Raw genomic sequence first — 20694 nt, 5'->3', positions numbered from 1 at the left:
ATTGATGGTATATCTTACAGTCGGTGGTACATGAAAATCAACATTTAAAACAAATGAGCAGACTAGAACTTTGCTACAAGAGGGACCACTCAGCCATCCTGCCATCTTTTTGTTTTTAAGGCTAGAACTTTATTCCTTGAAGTAAAAGTACTTGTCCTGAGAAGAATTTCAGGTGTTAAGAGATTTGTTAGAAGATTAGTGTCCTGAATGTACTGTTATGTATTAGAAATTAAAGATAGTTTTCAAAGAACCATTATAATGGTATAGCAGTGATTTTTCTAATTCAGATTTAGCCAGCTTTCATTGTCTTCAAAAATAAATCCAGTAGGAATTTATAAGATGTTGATTGTTATATGTGTATGGTCAGTAAATATTTAACAAATCCCAGGTAAGGCAGTTCACAGTGCCTTCATCATTTGTAATAAATTCCACATTTAAGTGAAATTAGATGACTATTGGCATATAATAAAAACTTATTTTTATATTGAGTCCCAATCAGTGATTTTTTTTTTCAGACAACAACAAGACATAAAGTACTTATTATGGAATTTTGTCCATGCGGAAGTTTATACACTGTTTTAGAAGAGCCATCTAATGCCTATGGACTACCAGAGTCTGAATTTTTAATTGTTTTGCGAGACGTGGGTACGTTTGTTTACATGATTTTATAGATCTGTGTAAATACAATTTAATCATACAAGAATTTTTAAAAAGTAATCTCCTATTCAAAACCAAAGACCTTTATGCAGTGCTCTCTTAGATCTGACCCTAAGAGCACAAGTACAAAAAGAAAAAAATAGATAAATTGGAACTTCATCAACATTAAAAACTTTGTGTTTCAAAGGACAACATGAAGTAAGTGAAAAAACAACCCATAGAATGAGAGGTAATATTTGCAAATCATGTATCTGATAAGGAACTTTTTTTTTTCCAACGTAATACTTAATTTTATTTGTTTTAATTTACATCCAAATTAGCTTATAGTGCAACAATGATTTCAAGAGTAGATTCCTTAATGCCCCTTACTCATTTAGCCCATCCCCCCTCCCACACCTTCTCCAGTAACCCTGTTTGTTCTCCATATTTATTAGTCTCTTATGCTTTATCCCCCTCCCTGTTTTTATATTATTTTTGTTTCCCTTCCCTTATGTTCATCTGTTTTGTCTCTTAAAGTCCTCATATGAGTGAAGTCATAGGATATTTGTCTTTCTCTGACTAATTTCACTCAGCATAATACCCTCTAGTTCCATCCATGTAGTTGCGAACGGCAAGATTTCATTCTTTTTGATCGCCGAATAATACTCTATTGTATGTATACATATATATACCACATCTTCTTTATCCATTCATCCATTGATGGACATTTTGGCTCTTTCCATACTTTGGCTATTGTTGATAGTGCTGCTATAAACATGGGGGTGCACATGTCCCTTCAAAACAGCACACCTGTATCCTTTGGATAAGTATCTAGTAGTGCAATTGCTGGGTCCTAAGGTAGTTCTATTTTTAGTTTTTTGAGGAACCTCCATACTGTTTTCCAGAGTGGCTGCACCAGCTTGCATTCCCACCAACAGTGCAAAAGAGATCCTCTCTCTCCACATCCTTGCCAACATCTGTTGTGCCTGAGTTGTTAATGTTAGCCATTCTGACAGGTGTGAGGTGGTATCTCATTGTGGTTTTGATTTGTATTTCCCTGATGATGAGTGATGTTGAGCATTTTTTCATGTGTCGGTTGGCCATCTGGATGTCTTCTTTGGAGAAGTGTCTATTCATGTCTTTTGCCTGTTTCTTCACTGGATAATTTGTTTTTTGGGTGTTGAGTTTGATAAGTTCTTTATAGATTTTGGATACTAACCCTTTATCTGATAATGTCGTTTGCAAATATCTTCTCCCATTCTGTCGGTTGCGTTTTAGTTTTGCTGATTGTTTCCTTCTCTGTCCAGAAGCTTTTTGTTTTGATGAGGTCCCAATAAGGAACTTTTATTCTGACAACTTAATAGAAAGACAAATAGCCCAATTTAAAAATGAGCAATGGAGAAAAATAAGTAAGTAGGGAAATGCAAATCAAAACCACAAAGTGATGCCACTTCATACCCAATAGCATAGCCAAAATCAAAAAGACAAAACAAAAGTGTTGGCAAGGATGTGAAGAAGTTGGAGCACTTTATATAGCTGGTGGGATGTAAAAAGGTGCAGCCACTTTGGAAAACAGTCTAGCAGTTCCTTCAAAGATTAAATATATGACTTAGCAATTCCATTGCTAGATATTTACTTAAAAGAATTAAAAACATATCCACACAAAAACTTGGACACGAGTGTTCATAATAGTCACAAAATGGAAAGACCCCAAGTATCCATCAACTGATGAATAAACAAAATGTGGTATATCTATACAATGGCATATTATCTGTTCATAAAAAAGACATAGGGGTGCCTGGCTGGCTCAGGTGATAGACCATGCGACTCTTGATCTTGGGGTTATGAGTTCAAGCCCCACGTTGGGCCTAGAGCTTACGTTAAAAAAACAGAGAGATATAGTAGTGATACATGCTGTAACATGGATACATTTTGCTAAGTGAAGGAAGGCAGACAACAAAAGGTCACAATATTTATATGATTTCATTTATATGAAATGTCCAGAATAGGCAAATCCATAGAGACAGCAGATTAGTCATTGCCAGAGGTTTGAGGGGACGACAGAGTTGAGGAGTAACTGCTAATGGTGTGGGGTTTTTTTTGACATAATGAAAATGTTCTGAAACTAGTGATGGTTGTTTGACTTTGACTCTTCTGAAAACTACTCAGTTGTATACTTTAAAAGGCTGAATTTTATATGTGAATTTTACCTCAAGAAAGCTATTTTAAAAATATAAATAAATATAAATATATAAATATATATACATAGCAACTGAAGAGAATAATATCTTCTTGGAGAGAAATGAATCAGTATTTGAGGAATGAGTAAAGCCCAGTGATAAAGAAGGCATAAGGTTAGTGGGAGTTCTTGAACTTGGCATTGGAAGCAGTGTAGAGATTCTTTCCGTGAGGATAAAATGAGAGAAAATCTATGCTGCAGCCTGTTTAACCTAGTAGAAGTTATAGATAATCGATGACTTCCCAAGTATACTGGTAGCCCTGAGTTTTCATAATGAAATGTGATACCTCTAAACTTATTTTCATAGGTTATATTTGGGCATTCATCTGTCAGCTGTCAGATGTTTCAAACTAGCATTTAGGGGCACTGCCTACCGCCCAAAACAGGTTAATTTCAGCATTGTAGCCACCTCTACCCTTAAAAAAAAAAAGGAAAATGGCCTTTTTAGAATAGCTTTAAGCATATGAGAAATATTATTCTTGGAAGCTAGTCTGACACTTTGCCTCTGTTACTTTTTTACTGTTTTATGTATTGAGTCCAGTTTACTTTTTTATGGAATTCTTTCCCCAAGGTAAAGAAATATGAAACTATGATGAAAGATTGGTATCTTTCTCAGGAATCATTATTCTTAAGTTTAGGCAGATTGCCCACATGTATGTAATCAAAAGTAATTCAGGAAATCATATGCTTAAGATCATTTTGTTCCATTTTCCTGATAATATTTAATTAAGAGAGATTGCACTCTTCCTTAGGCCATATTGATCCTTATTCTAAAACTTTTTATTACTCAAATATGAGATAACATAAACATAAATACTGTCTATTTCTTCTTTGGTAAAAATGACTTTGGACCAACTTATGGAAAAACATATTGAGTGAATATGAGTGAATGATGTCAGTGAATTTGATGCACACACACATAGATGCCTACATTATGATTTCCTTTGTTTTATTAAGTGGGTGGAATGAACCATCTACGAGAGAATGGCATAGTGCACCGTGATATCAAGCCAGGAAACATCATGCGTGTTATAGGGGAAGATGGACAGTCTGTGTACAAACTCACAGATTTTGGTGCAGCTAGAGAATTAGAAGATGATGAACAGTTTGTTTCTTTGTATGGCACAGAAGAATATTTGGTAAGTCATGCATCAGTAATTTATTTAAAGATGAATAGGTTATAAATACAGGTAACTGGTTAACCAGTTTACTATAAAATGTCTTAGTAACTTTTAGGACAAAACTTAAACTTTTTATTCTAATGAATTTGGTGTGTAATGAGGGAATTAGATATTGGCTTCTAAGGATGCTGTTATTTTTCTGTTGAAAATTCTTACATGAGTTTTAGGGGCACCTGGGTGGCTCAGTTGATTAAGCGTCTGACTTTGGCTCAGGTCATGATCTCACGGTTCATGAGTTCGACCCCCACGTCAATCTCTGCGCTGACAGCAGAGTCGACTTGGGATTCTCTCTCTCTCCTTCTCTGCCCCTTCCTCACTTGTGCATTCTCTCTCTCTCAAAATAAAGAAATAAACTTAAAAAAAATTCTTGTAAGTTTTTAACACTCTTAGGTTCTTTAATTTACTAATGCTGTAGATCTATATTAAAAGAAAAAAGCTGTATGTACACTTAAGAAGCATCTAGCTAGTAAATGCTCCTTTTTTTGGATCAGAGCAGTTAATATATTACAAGCTTGTTATAATATCCCCTGTAGAGCAAAATTCATTATAATTTTGAAGCAGAAGATTCTATTCAGGGAGATTGGTTATTGAAAGACAGGACCATTAATAGAAGCACACAAAAATGAAATGTTTTTGAAAAGATCTAACTTAAACTTCTAGAAAGCTAGAAAAGCCCTGTGTTGAAACTGTTTGTGTTGGTGTGTTTGTGTGAAATTAGTATAACGTTTGGAAAAGTTAAGAAAATATACTTTAAAGTAAGTACATTTACTTTTTTGAGCAACCGCCATACTATTTTCCACAGTGTACCAATTTACTATCCCACCAACAGTACCTGAGGGTTCCCCTTTCTCCACATCCTTGCCAACATTTATTATTTCCTCTTTTTTTAATGTTTATTTTGGGGAGACAGAGAGAGCATGTGCACATGCATGCAAGAGGTTGAGGGGGGAGAGACAGAATCTGAAGCAGGTTCTGCACTCACAAACTGTGAGATAATGACCTAAGCAGCTGGACATTTAACCGAGGGAGCCACCCAGGCCCTTTGTTATTTCTTCTCTTTTTATACTAGCCATTCTGACTGGTAGGAGGTGATAATCTCCTGGTTTTGATTTGCATTTCCCTGATGATTTGTGGTGTTGAGCATCTTTTCATGTGACCATTGGCCATATGTATGTCTTCTTCAGGAAAATGTTTTTTCAGGTCCCTTGCCCATTTATTAATTGGATTGTTTTTGGGTTTTTGGTGTTGAGCTGTAGGAGTTTTTTTGTTTTTTGATTTTTGTTTTTAAGATTTTAAGTAACCTCTCTACATTCAACCTGGGGCTCAAACTCACAACCCTGAGATCAAGAGTCGTATGCTCCACCAACTGAGCCAGCTGGGCACCCCCATATGAGTTCTTCATATGTCTTGGATATTAGCCCTTTACCAGAGATATCATTTGCAATTACCTTCTCCCATTCAGTAGGTTGCCTTTAACGATTTGTTGGTGGTTTCCTTTGTTGTGCAAAGCTTTTTATTTTCGTGTTTATTTTTGCTTTCATTTCCTTTGTGGTAACTACACTTACTGTGGTGAGTTTTATGTAATGTATAGAATTGTTGAATCAGTATGTTACACACCTGAAACTAATATAACAATGTATATCAATTATATTTCACTAATAAAAATTTAAAACAAAAAGTACGTTTGACATGTAATCAGGAAGTTTATAATATATAGCTATCACTAACTGCTCATAGCTCTGGACTTTATCTTAAAAGTCTTAGATTATGGGAGCACTTCACTGGCTCAGTCAGTAGAGCATCTGACTCTTGATCTTGAGGTCATGAGTTTGAGCCCCCTGTTGGATATACAGATTATTTTTTAAAAAATTTTTTTTTCAACGTTTTTATTTATTTTTGGGACAGAGAGAGACAGAGCATGAACGGGGGAGGGGCAGAGAGAGAGGGAGACACAGAATCGGAAACAGGCTCCAGGCTCTGAGCCATCAGCCCAGAGCCTGACGCGGGGCTCGAACTCACGGACCGCGAGATCGTGACCTGGCTGAAGTCGGACGCTTAACCGACTGCGCCACCCAGGCGCCCCAAGATTACTTTAAAAAAAAAGTCTTGGTTTCTGTGACTTTTTTCCAATTAGATTCTGCCATTGTAATTTATAACATGGAGAATAAAATCTAACTGCCCCTATAGGTTTATTCATATTATTCTAAGTCTGCCCTGAATTTAGTGTCTTAAGTTGTTTGGTATATACTGTTATATATAACAGTATATAACCCCAAATTAATTTTTAGTTATATTTTGATAATCTTCTAATACAAAAACTTACAAATGGATTAGATTCATCCAACAAATATCTATGGGGTGCCTACTATGTGCCAGGCAGTGTTGTAGGCTCTGGAACTTCAGCCGTGAACTGCATGCACACGATTCCTGCTCCTAGGGAACCCACATTCTAGTGGGGAAATAGTTAATAATTAAATAAGTAAATAAGATAAATTCAGATAATTAAAGTGTTGGGAAGACAATAAGGTAGTAAGATTAACAACAACTAGCAGGAGAAAGATAGCTAGGGAAAGCCTCCTTTCAATCCTAAGTGATACTTAGATGATTAAAAAGAAGCAAGCCATGCAAAGATTTGGGGGAAAAGCATGACAAGCAGAGGGAACCAGGAACTGCAAAGCCTTAGAAACAAGAATGACCTTGGAAGTTTGAGAAACAGAAAGGATGGCAGTTTGGCAGAATTTAATGAGTGAAGGGGCAGGGGGTAGGAGTTGAATTTGGAGATATAAGCAGAGGCCAGCCAGAACATCAGAACATACAACCTAGTGGTTTCAACTCTGTATGACACCTCTCTCTCTCTCTCTCTGTCTCTCTCTCTCTCTCTCTTTAAGAGAGTGAGCACACACACCAGCAGGGGAGAGGGGCAGAGACAGGGAAGAAAGGCGAGGGGGAGAGAGAGAGAGAAGAATGAATGTTAAGCAGGCTCCATGTTTAGCCTGGAGCCCAACGCAGGGCTCAATCCCACAACACTGGGATCATGACCTGAGCCAAAATCAAAAGTCGGACACACTCAACCACCCGAGCCATCCAGGCGCCCCAGTCACTTCCTTTTTGTAGCAAATGTTTTGCAGTGTTCCCTTCAGTGTCTTGAAATGAAATTCTTAGATATAATCAACTTGTATGCCTAATTAAGAGAATGACATATCACCTCAATAATAATATAAAAGAAAATATTTATAATAAATATCAGAGATATTTAATATATAAAAGTTTAGGAATAACTTTACTGACAAATAATCCAATGCTTACACTTGCACGTATCATTTCCAGCGCAAGTGCAGTGATAACTTGTATGTTCTGTTAATGAGTCCCACATCACAAGGGGTGGTGTCACTGACAGGATTTTCCAAACCAGTGAATAATTCTTAGTATTTTGTAACTAAACAAAATAGATTTACATAAAGGTACATTCTTGTAGCCACAAAATACTTTGTGTACAAAAATATTTTACATTTATTTATAAGATGGAGTAATAGACTTACCACCTCCACAAATGTCTGGCAGAATATTCAGAAGTCATGCTGGATATCAGAAGCTTAGTTTTCAGAACTGTTCCCTAGTCAGCAGGATGTCTTTCCCATCTAGTCTCTGCCCACTAAATACCAGTAGCCCTTCCCGGTAACTGTGATGAGCAAAACAAACAGCCGTTACGCACCAGCCTTCATGAAGCTGATCGTCCACTATCAACTATTAATGTTTCACATATCCTAGGATCATTGTTTAACTTTTGCCTCTTAACAGACTTTTAAAATGGAAAAAAACAAAACATTAAATTAACTCCCAAGTTCATGCTGTACTCTAGGCTGAAATTTTACTCTAATCTATTTCCTATTTCAGATTATGCCCAGCCCTATTTTCATATACAGCATACCAGAAGTTATAAAAAGAGATAAATAATAGCCTGAAGCTCAGCAATCTAGAAGTATTTATATTTAAATGAAAGTTTTTCTCATTTCGGAATTCCTAGACCAGACGTTAAATCTTCTCCCCTTTGTTTGTAAAAGTCCAAAGAAAATTTCAACATTCTTTCTTCCACCATTTTCAATATGATGGCTATCTTTTTTTTTCTTTTTTAAAAAAATATTTATTTATTTTGAGAGAGAGTACATGCACACAAGCTGGGGAGGGGCAGAGAGAGAATCCCAAGCAGGCTCCATGCTGTCAGCACAGACAGAGCTCGACGTGGGGCATGATCCCACAAACCGTGAGATCATGGCCTGAGCCAAAATCAAGAGTCGGATGCTTAACCGACTGAGCCATCCAGACGCCCCTGTTATGGATATCTTAATAATGTAACCTGAGAGCTTTACAGTAGCTTTCTTCTCATGTTCTTATTCCAGATGTGGAGGCCCAGGCCCAACAATATGAAGCCCTACACAAACACAAGTAGCACATTCAGGAGAGAGTCAATGAGCAGAGCTCATGTGTAACCAGCATATATTAAGCCAGTATTAGTCACTCTGTGGGAGAATTATATTATTTATTGCCCCTTTTGTGGAAATTTCCCTGTCTCCTTCTAGAATCACTGTATCGTCTCTTCCCAGCTTGGCCTCGTGTGGTAGGGGATATCAGGCATACACAGGTGCTCTTGGTCTGTTCACATCACCATTTAACACTGAGTACCAGCTACTGTGTCAAAGGTCTGGCTGGTGCTTCTTTGGATAGTATAGTAGTTTATATGCTGTGCCACGGAACCAGCAAAACCACTGAGACCCCATATATCTGGTAGACATCTGTTTAGACACTCACTTCAAACCCCTCATGCTAATCACCTCTTGATTCTCGTTAAAATGTATTTCCCAAAAGAGTGATTCCCCCATCCCCACCTCCCACCCTGCTATACACACAGAAAATCCAGGGATGGTGACCCTTTGGAGTCATATTCACAGACCACATCATTTAGAAGCACCCTCCCCATAGTGTTTGTTACCTGCATTCATTCCCAGTCTCTTAGGCCACAGCCACATGCCACAGTGTCGTAAGGCATTTGTTTTGATTTGGATGATGACTCTACTTTGGTCCTGAGTACACTCTTGTAGCTTTATCTTCCAAGAATTTTAAAGTTTCGGTGTGTAACTTCTGTGAAGGCAGATGTCAGGAGGCTAAGCAAGTATGACTTCTGGTTGTACTCTGCAGAACTAAATGTCCGTCAGAATCTCTGTCTAGACCTGTAAGCTGCTAAGCCATGTCATACAAGATTTATTGTACTCCAGGGGTGCCTGGGTGGCTCAGTCGTTTAAGCGTCTAACTTCAGCTGAGGTCATGATCTTGAGGTTTGTGGCTTTCAGCCCCACGTCGGGCTCTGTGCTGACAGCTCACAGCCTGGAGCCTGCTTTGGACTCGGTGTCTCCCTCTCTCTCTGCCCCTCCCCTGCTCACACTCTCTCTCTCTCTCTCTCTCTCTCTGTCTCAAAAACAAGTAAACATAGGGGCGCCTGGGTGGCTCAGTTGGTTGGGTGTCTGACTTCGGCTCAGGTCATGATCTCCCGGTTCATGGGTTCAAGCTCTGTGCTGATGGCTCAGAGCCTGGAGCCTGCTTTGGATTCTGTCTCCCTCTCTCTCTGCCCCTCCTTCACTTGCACTGTGTCTCTTTCTCACTCTCAAAAATAAACATTTAAAAAATTAACATAAATAAACAAACATTAAAAAAAATTGCAGGGCGGGGGGACGCCTGGGTGGCTCAATCAGTTGAGCATCCGACTTCAGCTCAGGTCATGATCTCAGGGCTTGTGGGTTCAAGCCCCGCAATGGGCTCTGTGCTGACAGCTCAGAACCTGGAGTCTGCTTCCGTTTCTCTGTCTCCCTGTCTCTCTGCCCCTCCCCCACTCACGCTGTCTTTCTCTGTCTCTCAAAAATAAACATTAAAAACAAATTTTTTTTTAATTAAAAAGAATTGATCTGTACTCCATACATCTGTAGTGTAGCATCTTCTGGACTTAAAGTCATGTGTTTAACATCATACTAGTTACTTGTCTGGCCTACTAGATCCCCAATCAACCCAGTCAGACTAGTCCTCTGAAATAATTCTAAAAAATTTAATTTTTATCTTGGAGTCCTTATGACTTGCTCTGATGGATTGCATTTAAGAGGTGAGAAAAAAGGAGTCAAGGCCACCTGATAGGTTTGGGGAATAAGTAACTGGATACGTGGTGGTACAGCTTACTTAGGGGATAAAGATTAGTAAGAAACCGGTTTGAGAGCAAGACCAAGAAGAGTCTATTTTGGACATGTGAAGTTTGAGCTACTTATTTTTTTAATGTTCATTTACTTTTGAGACACAAAGCGTGAGTGGGGGAGGGGTAGAGAGAGAGAGGGAGACAGAGGATGGAAAGCAGGCTCTGTACTGATAGCAGCGAGCCCGATGGCAGGGCTCGAACTCACAATCTGAAAGATCATGACCTGAGCTGACATCAGACACTCAACACACTGAGCCACCCAGGCACCCCAAGTTTGAGCTACTTTTTAGACATTCAGGAAAACAGTAGAATATGTGAATCTGGAGCTCAGGGCAGGAAATAGTTTTGGGAGTTAAAGTATATGGGTAATTAATACCATAGGCCTCCTTGGGAGATGAGGAAATAAGGTAGTTATAAGTGTGGACAGCTACTTTGAGAAGTTTTGCTATCGTGGGAAAGAGAATTGGGTCATAGCTAGAAAGGGTCGTGAGGTCAATTTAGGTTTTTAAAAAATAGGAGATCTTAAAACATGTTATGTAAGCTAAAAGGACTGATCCAGTAGGAGGAAATTGATGCATAAAATAAAAAGGGTAATTGCAGGAATTGATTTCTGGAATTGGTGAGACATTAGTAGTATGGGTTCCGTAGCACAGATGGAAAAGTTAGCCCTTGATAGGACTAGTTCCATCATAACTGGAAAGTAGGCCTAGAGTCTAGACACAGATTCAGGAAGGTTGGTGTTTGGTAAAAAGCATGAGGGAGAATTGATCTCTTTTTTCTTACATTTCCTCATTGAAAGACAAAGTGAGGTCATTGAAATTGAGAGTCAAAAGAGGGTGGTGTTGGAGGTTTGAGGAGGGAAAAGACGACATGAAGTAGTCTTTTCAGATTGGGAAAGTGAAATTATTAGGGAAATTTGAAGGACTTTGTAAGCATTATTAAATACCCATTTGTGTGTAATGTATTACCATAGAACACAAGTTAGTTCCTTCATCCTTTTTTTTAAGCATCCTGATATGTATGAGAGAGCAGTGCTAAGAAAAGATCATCAGAAGAAATACGGAGCAACAGTTGATCTTTGGAGCATTGGGGTAACGTTTTACCATGCAGCTACTGGATCACTGCCGTTCAGACCATTTGAAGGGCCACGTAGGAATAAGGAAGTGATGTAAGTGATTTCTCCATCTAAAATTAGAAATAATTTTTAAAGTGTATTTTTGCTTTATTTTGTTTTGTCATATGTTAGAGGTATATGCTAATGAAAATTGATTTAGCCATCATTTCTGATATTTTAAGCTATTTGGTTTTGAATAAGAGTGCAGCCTTATAAAGTTGCATAGGCATAATTTTTCTTATTGTGTTAAAATATCTTATGTACAAAGTGTAAATGGCATCCAGTCTTTGGCCCATCATTAAAAATACACTGCTTTCTGGATTATATTTCAGAAATGTTATATATGTTTATTTCTTTTTGTGTACTACTTATCAGGGATTTTCTTTTATGTAACTGAAAAAAAATTGTACTTCTGTGGAGTACCAGATGTAAAAGAAATAAAATTTTTACCCTGAACTGATCTGATTTCTTTTACCATTTCAAAAATAACATTTAATATACTATCAAATTTTTTTCTAATGTTGTGGTTTCAGTCCAAAGACTGAATGCATTTTACTAGTACATGATACCTTTATGTTTTGCCATAATTATTAGAAAATAGTTGCTGTGTGTAAAATCACTGTTGTAAACCAGATAATGGAGGAAAAGAGATGGAATTCTAGATGTGAAATTTATTATATAACATCTGTACACTGACCACACACCTTTTTATTGTGAGAGAAATTAGCGAATGACCTTGCTCCTGAGAAATAGCCATTCCACGTACACATAAACTTACGAGGTTATGAATGTTGTTTAGAGAATGTTTGGGGACAGTAACTCACTGACAGCCCAGTGTATACAATCATTCTTTAAATCTTACCTTTTCCCTCAGACCTTTATATTTGACCAGGCTTTTTGTAAGCAAACACGACTTAAATAATCACAACTGTAAAAATACAGTCTTTAATCTTATCTCAGGAAATTGAGGGAGAAGCATATTTTTCTGTTTGTTGATTTCAGGAGGTAAAACCAGCTGATATAATGACTTTTGCTAAAACCTGGACATCTACCTGTTTTCAGCAAGGACAGAGCACCTCTTCATGGGAAGAAGACATCCATTACTATAGTGATGATTTTGGTGTAACATCATTTTGAGCCTGCTTTGCAGCAGCGTCCATTTTGTAAAATCTCTTCATTAATGAAGGCTGAGAGTAAATTCGTGTTTTTCTCATTGAACATAAGTTGTGCCTAACAGTTTACCATGTTTTTATTGTCGTACATACATTTTAAAGCATTTGAGGCATTTCTTGCTGTCCTAAAAATGGATTAAATAAAAGCATGATGTTCCTTAATAAAGGAAACATGTGACCCATCAGCAACTAGAAATACCTGATAACTTTGTCATCATGTGCACAGATACACCATTAGAAGAGTTTTCTTTCTTTATATGCACAGAAACTCTGGTTTTGGGGAACACTGATAAAATGAACGTTGAGAGGTGCTTGAAGTAGTAATAACACCTGTTTTACTATCAAAGGATGTATCTGCCTCACATTATAGCTGTGTTGCCCCCTCAGTGTCTCATTTACATGTTGTCAATGTACTTTTATATGGATCTTATCAACATTAGTAAAGCTTTTCTAAGAATGTTAAGCACTCCTTTAAGGATTCTGTTTTCATTCTATTCATTTCTTTTTTCTTGCATAAACTCACATATCTCTACTTACTCCTCCACAATCAGGCCTTTCTCATGTGAATGTACCTTATTTTTCACATTAATTTCCTTCTTCTGTGAAAACTCTGTTAAGGCAGAAACCCCACCAGCTGCCTCTTTAGGAAAGAGGCAAGTGATCCAAATCAGTGGTACTACTGGTTTGTTGTACTTTTTAGAGAAAAAATGATTTTTCTCAGAGCACATTTATGTAGACGTTAAACAAACAAAAAATTATACCCAAAATAATATCTATAAATTCATCGAAGACAGCTGTATTAGGTTTCACATTTTCACCTGGATGAAAGTATTCCAGAAGGCATGAACTTTTATTTCTCTCTCACTCTCAGGTTTTGTTTAGGAAAGTGCTGAAACCTAAGAGGCTGCTTATTGACTTGCTGCATCTTTTATAGTATTCGTTTGCTTCCCCATCCATCTCTTTCTTCTGGTCATCTTTATTTTTATCGCCTACCTCAAGGATCAAATTCAATTTGGCTTTTAATTTTGGTACACACACCTATTCCTGTATGTGTATATATTTTTTCAATATGCAAAGAATCTTTCTGATACTATGCTGTGTATAGTTTTGTCTTCTTTAAAAAAAAATCAGGCTGTTGTTCATTCTGCAGTAATTTCACAGTCCAATTGACTGCCTGTGGATAATTTGGGTAAAAGGGATTTTAATGGCCTAGAGATATTCTGTAACATAACTTTTTTTGTGTTTGCTCGATTTTTTCAGATGGAAAAAGTTAATATTTTTGTTGTGAACATCAAGCTGCTGTTATATGGCACTCTGAGATCCCAATGAAAATTAATTATGGCATATATAAAATAATCGTACAACCACTATTCTACTTCAGTCAGTCAGATTCAAAGTATTTTGATTGTTTTATGGATCCTGTGAACATCAATCACAAAGTTTCGTCTAGTAGATAATTGTAGGTGCAACTGAGGAAATATTTTTGCAAAGCCCATTGGTAGGCTCTGCAATGAGGAACTGCTTAATTTATTCTCCATCTATTCCTCCCAAGGTACAAAATAATTACTGGAAAGCCTTCTGGTGCAATATCTGGAGTACAGAAAGCAGAAAATGGACCCATCGACTGGAGTGGAGACATGCCTATTTCTTGCAGTCTTTCTCGGTCAGTGTGGTGTATGCAGCTCTTCTTTTTTTGCACTTTGGTGTTTGGGATCTTCATTGAGTAAAGTCACAGATACTGAAGTGTAGTTTGGTTTGGGGTTTTTTTGTTTGTATGTTGTTGTTGTTTTTAAGATTTTACTATGTTTTAGATGTGCTTTGGTAGGTGATTTTAGTCTTTGTGGCAATGTAAAGATAGATTCTGATCTATATGCATAATTTTGCCAGAGGTCTGTTAGGGCAGAAGGCATACATTTTCAGGATTGCTAATCATTAGTCTTAGAATTCTGTCCAGTGTAGGAATCCAGCTTAGGGACCTTTGTATCTTTTATATTGATCATCCATATTTTTTTTTTAATTTTTTTTTTTTTTTCAACGTTTATTTATTTTTGGGACAGAGAGAGACAGAGCATGAACGGGGGAGGGGCAGAGAGAGAGGGAGACACAGAATCGGAAACAGGTTCCAGGCTCCGAGCCATCAGCCCAGAGCCCGACGCGGGGCTCGAACCCACGGACCGCGAGATCGTGACCTGGCTGAAGTCGGACACTTAACCGACTGCGCCACCCAGGCGCCCCTTGATCATCCATATTGATGGACCACAAATGGTGATACAGATAGGAATAACTAGAGTTGTAAAAAACAAACCCTCAAGAAGTTTATTTAGTTTTGTTTAATTTTTTTATTTTGGAGAGAGAGAGTGAGTGGCGGAGAGGGGCAGAGGCAGAGAGAGAGAGAGAGAGAGAGAGAGAGAGAGAGAGAGAATCTTAAGCAGGCTCTGTGCTCAATACAGAGCCTGATGTCAGGCTCGATCTCATGACCCTCAGATCATGACAGAGCTGGAAGCAAGAGTGGACCCTTAACCTACTGAGCCACCCAGGTGCCCCAAACACTCGAGAAATTTAGTATTATCTTCATTTTTAAAAAATATTCATATTATTGAAAAGGTAAGAATTAATAGTTTTCTACTACATTTTTCAGCATTGCAAATGTTCAGATGGGTCTTTTTTAACTTAGTAGCCAGAACTCAGAAACGTTATTATTGTCAGACATGAATTCTGTTATCACAAAGAAAAATTTAAGGAGAAGGAAATTAAAAGTAGAGAGTAAATTATTTTAGATTTTACTCTGGAAATAAAGCCAAAACACTCATCAATATTCAGAATTTCTGATTCCTGGGGCTCCTGGGTGGCTCAGTCAATTAAGCATCCATCTCTTGATTTTGGCTCAGGTCATGATCTCATAGTTCATAAGATCAAGCCTTGCATCAAGCTCCACACTGACAGTGTGGGGCCTGCTTGGGATTCTGTCTCACCCTCCCTCTCTGCCCTTCTGCTGCTCATGCGTGCATGCACCCTGTTTCTCTCAGAAAGAAAGAGAGAGAGTGAGAAAGAAGAAAGAATTTCTGATTATTGAATTAACTTCCATTTTTCCTGAGTATGGCAATTATATAATCCACAAGTAATACAGGTTATGATTTACTGGCTTAACTACCTATTATAATTTGTGGGTGCTTTTTGTATGATTTTCTACATATAAAAAAAAAGAAAGAATTTAAATATTTAATATTTTAAATATTGAATATTATTATTTAAATCATCTATATCATAAGCTAATAAAATATCACCTATCATTTTATATTTCAATGTCTGCGAAACTCATTTAAACTAAGAGTTCTAATTCTAAAATCATTTTTGAAAACTATTCTGACAGTTTCATTTTTGTGTGTTGTTTAAAGAAGTCTCCAAAACAAAATTGGGTCATGCAGCCAGCATTATGAAGAGACGTTCATTTCATTCGGGAACAGAAATTGCATATTGTCATAGTGATTTGTGTTAACTTTTGATTTAGAAAATACTCATTTTTGGGATCTCAGGCAAAACATAAAATGTAAAGGGGTCAGGAAGTGAACACTGGCTTTTTAATAATTGCTAAAACTTAGAATCAGTAATTTGACAATCTGAACTGTAGATTACATATTTCAGGAGGGTAGCAGGTCTTAACCTGCCTAATTAGTCTTGAGCATACCGAGTTATAAATTCTTTGATATAAATTGCTTAGGTAACAGAAAGCATATTATATAATCTTACGGGGTTTTTTTTAATAGTAAGGACTTCAAGTACTACAAATCAGCAGTGAAAACGACTATCAAAAATAAAGCAACTATAAAAAAAGATAACCATCACTTCTTATATGTATTAGCCAAGACTGATAACAAGGGAGAAAAACCTAAGTCAGCTGGTTTAAGTAAAGAAGGATATAGATTGGCCTTGTAATTAAAAGTATACATATGTATGTGACTCAAAGCCCAGCTGAATCCTTGGACTCAGACTGTGTCGTCAAGACTTGGTCTCTTCAAATTGTTCAGGTCTGCTTCTGTCTGATTTGTTTTTACTTTAGGTCAGCCACAAGGTGGCTGCTACCATTCCCAGACTCACACTCTCAAAGCTTTGAAAGCCCAGTGGGAAGACAGACTTTCTTGCCTGATAGTTTGAACAAAGACTTCTAGGTTGATTCTCACTTCACTAACCTGCATGCTATCACCTGCTCACCTCCAACTAATCATAATAACCATACCTGGCTGTCATGCCCATCTCTGCACAGGGAGATAGTAGAGGAGAGGTATGGATTCGCTTACAAAAGGAGGGAGAATAGATACCTGTTAGTCAAAACTTAAAATATCCACTACTAGGGCACCTGAGCAACTCAGTCGGTTGAACATTCGACTCTTGATTTCGGCTCAGGTCATGGCTCTAGGCCATGTGTGTTAGTCTCCACGCTGAACATGAAGCCTGCTTAAGATTCTCACTCCCTCCACTCCTCTCCCTGCCATCTGCCCCCTTCTCCCGCTTGTATGTGCACTCTCTTTCTCTCTGTCCAAAATAAAAAAAAAATAAGATCTCCACTACCTACTTTAAAAACTCTTAACAAAGATTTTTTCCAGTGTCTGCTATATAGTCAAGAATGTACTTTTTTTTACTTTTTTTTTTTAATGTTTATTTTTTATTTTTGAGAGAGAGAGAGCATAAGTAGGGGAGAGGCCGAGAGAGAAAGGGAGACAGAATCTGAAGCAGGCTCCAGGCTGTCAGCACAGAGCCCTACGCGGGGCTTGAACCCATGAACCATGAGATCATGACCTGAGCTGAAGTTGGATGTTTAACCGACTGAGCCACCCAGGCGCCCCAAGAATATATTTTTAAAACTATTTGAAATTATCCATAATTGAGAGTCTATTTGAATATATTGTGTAATTCATTGAAAGCATGAGAAAGAAAAAAGGTCCTTCCTTTTTTTTTTTTTTTTTTTTTTTTTTTAATCTAAGCCTACAAGGGGCGCCTGGGAGGCTCAGTTGGTTAAGCATCTGACTTCAGCTCAGGTCAGATCTCACAGTATGTGAGTTCAAGCCCCACGTCGGGCTCTGTGCTGACAGCTCAGAGCCTGGAGCCTGCTTCAGATTCTGTGTCTCCCTCTCTCTCTGCCCCTCCCCTGCTCATGCTGTGTCTCTCTCTGTCTCAAAAATAAATAAAAACATTTTTAAAACTTAAAAAAAAAAACCTAAGCCTACTAGTCAAAGATTATCTCTAGTTGAATTGGCACTAGTTGATTGTCAGATGATTACATTAATTTTACTTACTGAAGAAGTATACTTCAAAAAAAATAGCAGTATACTACAAAAGGCATGTAAATTCAGCATTAAAAATTATATATTTGAGGGACACCCTGGGTGGCTCAGTTGGTTAAGCTTCCAATTCTTGATTTTGGTTCAGGTCGTGATCCCATGGTCTCGGAAATCGAGCCCCAAATCGGGCTCTGCACTAACAGCAAGGAGCTTGCTTGGGATTTTCTCCTTGTTTCTCTGCGTGCCCCCCCCCCCCCCCCCGCCCCTGCTTGCTCTCTCTGTCTCTGTCTCTCAAAAATAAGTAAACTTAAAAAAATTATATATTGGAGAGGCATATTAAAAGGACATTAGAGGTGCCTGGGTGGCTCAGTCAGTTAAGCGTCTGAATTTCGTAGTTCTTGAGTTTGAGCCTCACATCAGGCTCTCTGCTGTGGAAACAGTTCCCGCTTTGGATCCTCAGTCCCCTTCTCCCTCTGCCCCTTCCCAGCTCAGGCCCGTGCACTTTCTCTCAAAAATAAATAAATAAATAGATTGATAGATTGATTAGATAAGTAGATGGACAAATAGACATTAAAGGGATGCCTGACCTGGGGCGCCTAGGTGGCTCAATCAGGTAAGCATCTAACTCTTGATTTCAGCTCAGGTCATGCTCACGGTTCGTTGCGTTCAAGCCCTGCTAAATGCACAGAGCACAGAGCTTGCTTAAGATTCTCTCTCCCCTCCCCTCTCTCTCTGCTCCTCCCCATTCTCTCTCTCTTTCTCTCAAAATAAATAAATAAACTTTTTTAAAAAAAGGTGGAGGGGGGGCCCTGGATGGCTCAGTCAGTTAAGCATCTGACTCTTGATTTCAGCTTAGGTCATGATCTCATGGTTCAGGAGTTCAAGCCTCACATCGGGCTCTGTGCTGTTAGCATAGAGCCTGCTTGGGATTTTTTCTCTCCTTCCCTCTCTCTCTCTCTCTCTGTCTCTCTGCCCCTCCCTCACTCTCACACACACTCTCTCTCAAAAATAAATAAACTTTAAAAAAAAAACAAAGGACATTAAAAACCCTGAAATTAAAACATTATCTTATCCTCATAACTGCCTGATTCTAATCAACTGATCTCACCTGGATAGCCATGTATATATACATATATAAATTGTGTTTGGAAAAATGAGAAAACTTGGGAAGGGACGAATCAAAGAGAATAATCAATAAAAGATAAGTTAACATAAAAATACCATAATCCCAGGGGCACCTGGGTGGCTCAGTTGGTTAAACGTCAGACTCTTGGTTTCGGCTCTGGGTTATGATCTCGCAATTCATGAATTTGAGCCCCACATCAGGCTCTGTGCTGGTGGCACAGAGCCTGCTTGGAATATATTCTCTCTCTCTCTCTCTCTCTCTCTCTCTCTCTTTCCCTCTCTCTCTCTCTCTCTCTCAATAAACAAACTTTTTAAAAAATACCATAACTCCTGATGCATTGACAAGTAATTTTAAACCAAGGTTACCTGACATTCTGAAAAGTTGGCAGATTTTTTTAAATCTTAAATTAATCTAAGTAATAGCAATTCCTTTGATTTGTTGGTAAATATTATGATTTTGTATCTGGACAGAATGTAACATTCACTCTTCAAGTAACTTTTTCAATACTATTTTAGGGGTCTTCAAGTTCTACTTACCCCTGTTCTTGCAAACATCCTTGAGGCAGATCAGGAAAAGTGTTGGGGTTTTGACCAGTTTTTTGCAGAAACTAGTGATATACTTCATCGGATGATAATTCATGTTTTTTCACTGCAACAAATGACAGCTCATAAGATTTATATTCATAGCTACAATACGTAAGTACCTCTTTATACTTTCATCCTGTATCATAATGTTGTGTTTTGTTTTGTAATTATCTTCCTAAATTAGAAGAGGAAATGGAAAAGATGTCTCAGCTTCTCTAAAGGTACCTACCCACTTCTCACTTAGGAAATTATGTTTGAGCCTGGTTAGTACTTGGATGGGAAATTATGTTTGAGTGTTTACTAAATTCTTTTTTGCTTATTTTTGGAGTAAAAAGATCAATTTTCTACTTTTATAAAACATACAGGTAAATTAGCTTGTTCTTAAACTGCAACTTTTACAAGACTATTTTTGTTTCTATGCCTTCTCTCTTACATAATCACATAACCACAAATAACATCCACAAATCCATAAATGGGCTGGGTTTTATTAAGAGTATTATGGTCAGGGTCACCTGGCTGAGTCAGTAGACCATGCGACCCTGAGTTCAAGCCCCATGTTGGGCATAGAGCCGACTTACAAAAAAAAAAAAAAAAGAAAGAAAGAAAAAAATTTACGAGTACTATCCTATCATTTAAAAAACGTTAAAGCGTAAATCTTAAATATAGCTAGCGTAGTATTATTTGCATATGTGACATAAACCCCTTATTAGGTGCTGGAGAAGTAATCATTTGTTTTACCTAAACAAAAACACATTGTACCTATATTATAAAAAAAATCTACCTATGTGATAGAACTGCATTTAACTAAATACACTCACACTTACATGTAAAGCTAAGGAAATCTGAATATCATAGGTGGATTATATCAGTATCCATATCCTGGATAGGAAACACATACTATTTATATAGTATAATAATATATCATATGCAGGATGTTACCATTGGGGGACACTGGGTGAAGGGTATATGGTATCACTGTGTATGATTTCTTACAACTGCATGTCAGTCTACAGTGACCTCAAATGTTTTTTAAAATGAAGGGGGCACGGGGCGCCTGGGTGGCTCGGTTGGTTAAGCGTCCGACTTCGGCTCAGGTCATGATCTCACGGTCTGTGAGTTCGAGCCCCGCGTCGG

At 37.8% G+C, this 20694-nt stretch overlaps 1 protein-coding gene across 2 annotated transcripts in view; it reads left to right on the top strand.

The window, feature by feature from the left end:
• The window catches only part of TBK1 (TANK binding kinase 1), a 53385-nt gene that overhangs the window by 10926 nt on the left and 21765 nt on the right, over nt 1–20694 (top strand). For both annotated transcript variants that reach the window (XM_086712911.1, XM_086712910.1), the window contains exons 4-8: nt 516–645; nt 3833–4014; nt 11296–11456; nt 14127–14237; nt 19492–19671. In XM_086712911.1, coding sequence (XP_086569037.1) covers nt 516–645; nt 3833–4014; nt 11296–11456; nt 14127–14237; nt 19492–19671 — 764 coding nt within the window. The remainder of the gene's footprint in view (nt 1–515; nt 646–3832; nt 4015–11295; nt 11457–14126; nt 14238–19491; nt 19672–20694) is intronic.

This window comes from Puma concolor, chromosome B4 (assembly GCF_028749965.1).
Source record: "Puma concolor isolate L17-30 chromosome B4, mPumCon1.1.hap2, whole genome shotgun sequence".
Lineage (NCBI taxonomy): Eukaryota > Metazoa > Chordata > Mammalia > Carnivora > Felidae > Puma > Puma concolor.
Note: the sequence above shows the minus strand (reverse complement) of the source record. Positions and strands in the feature narration are given on the sequence as shown.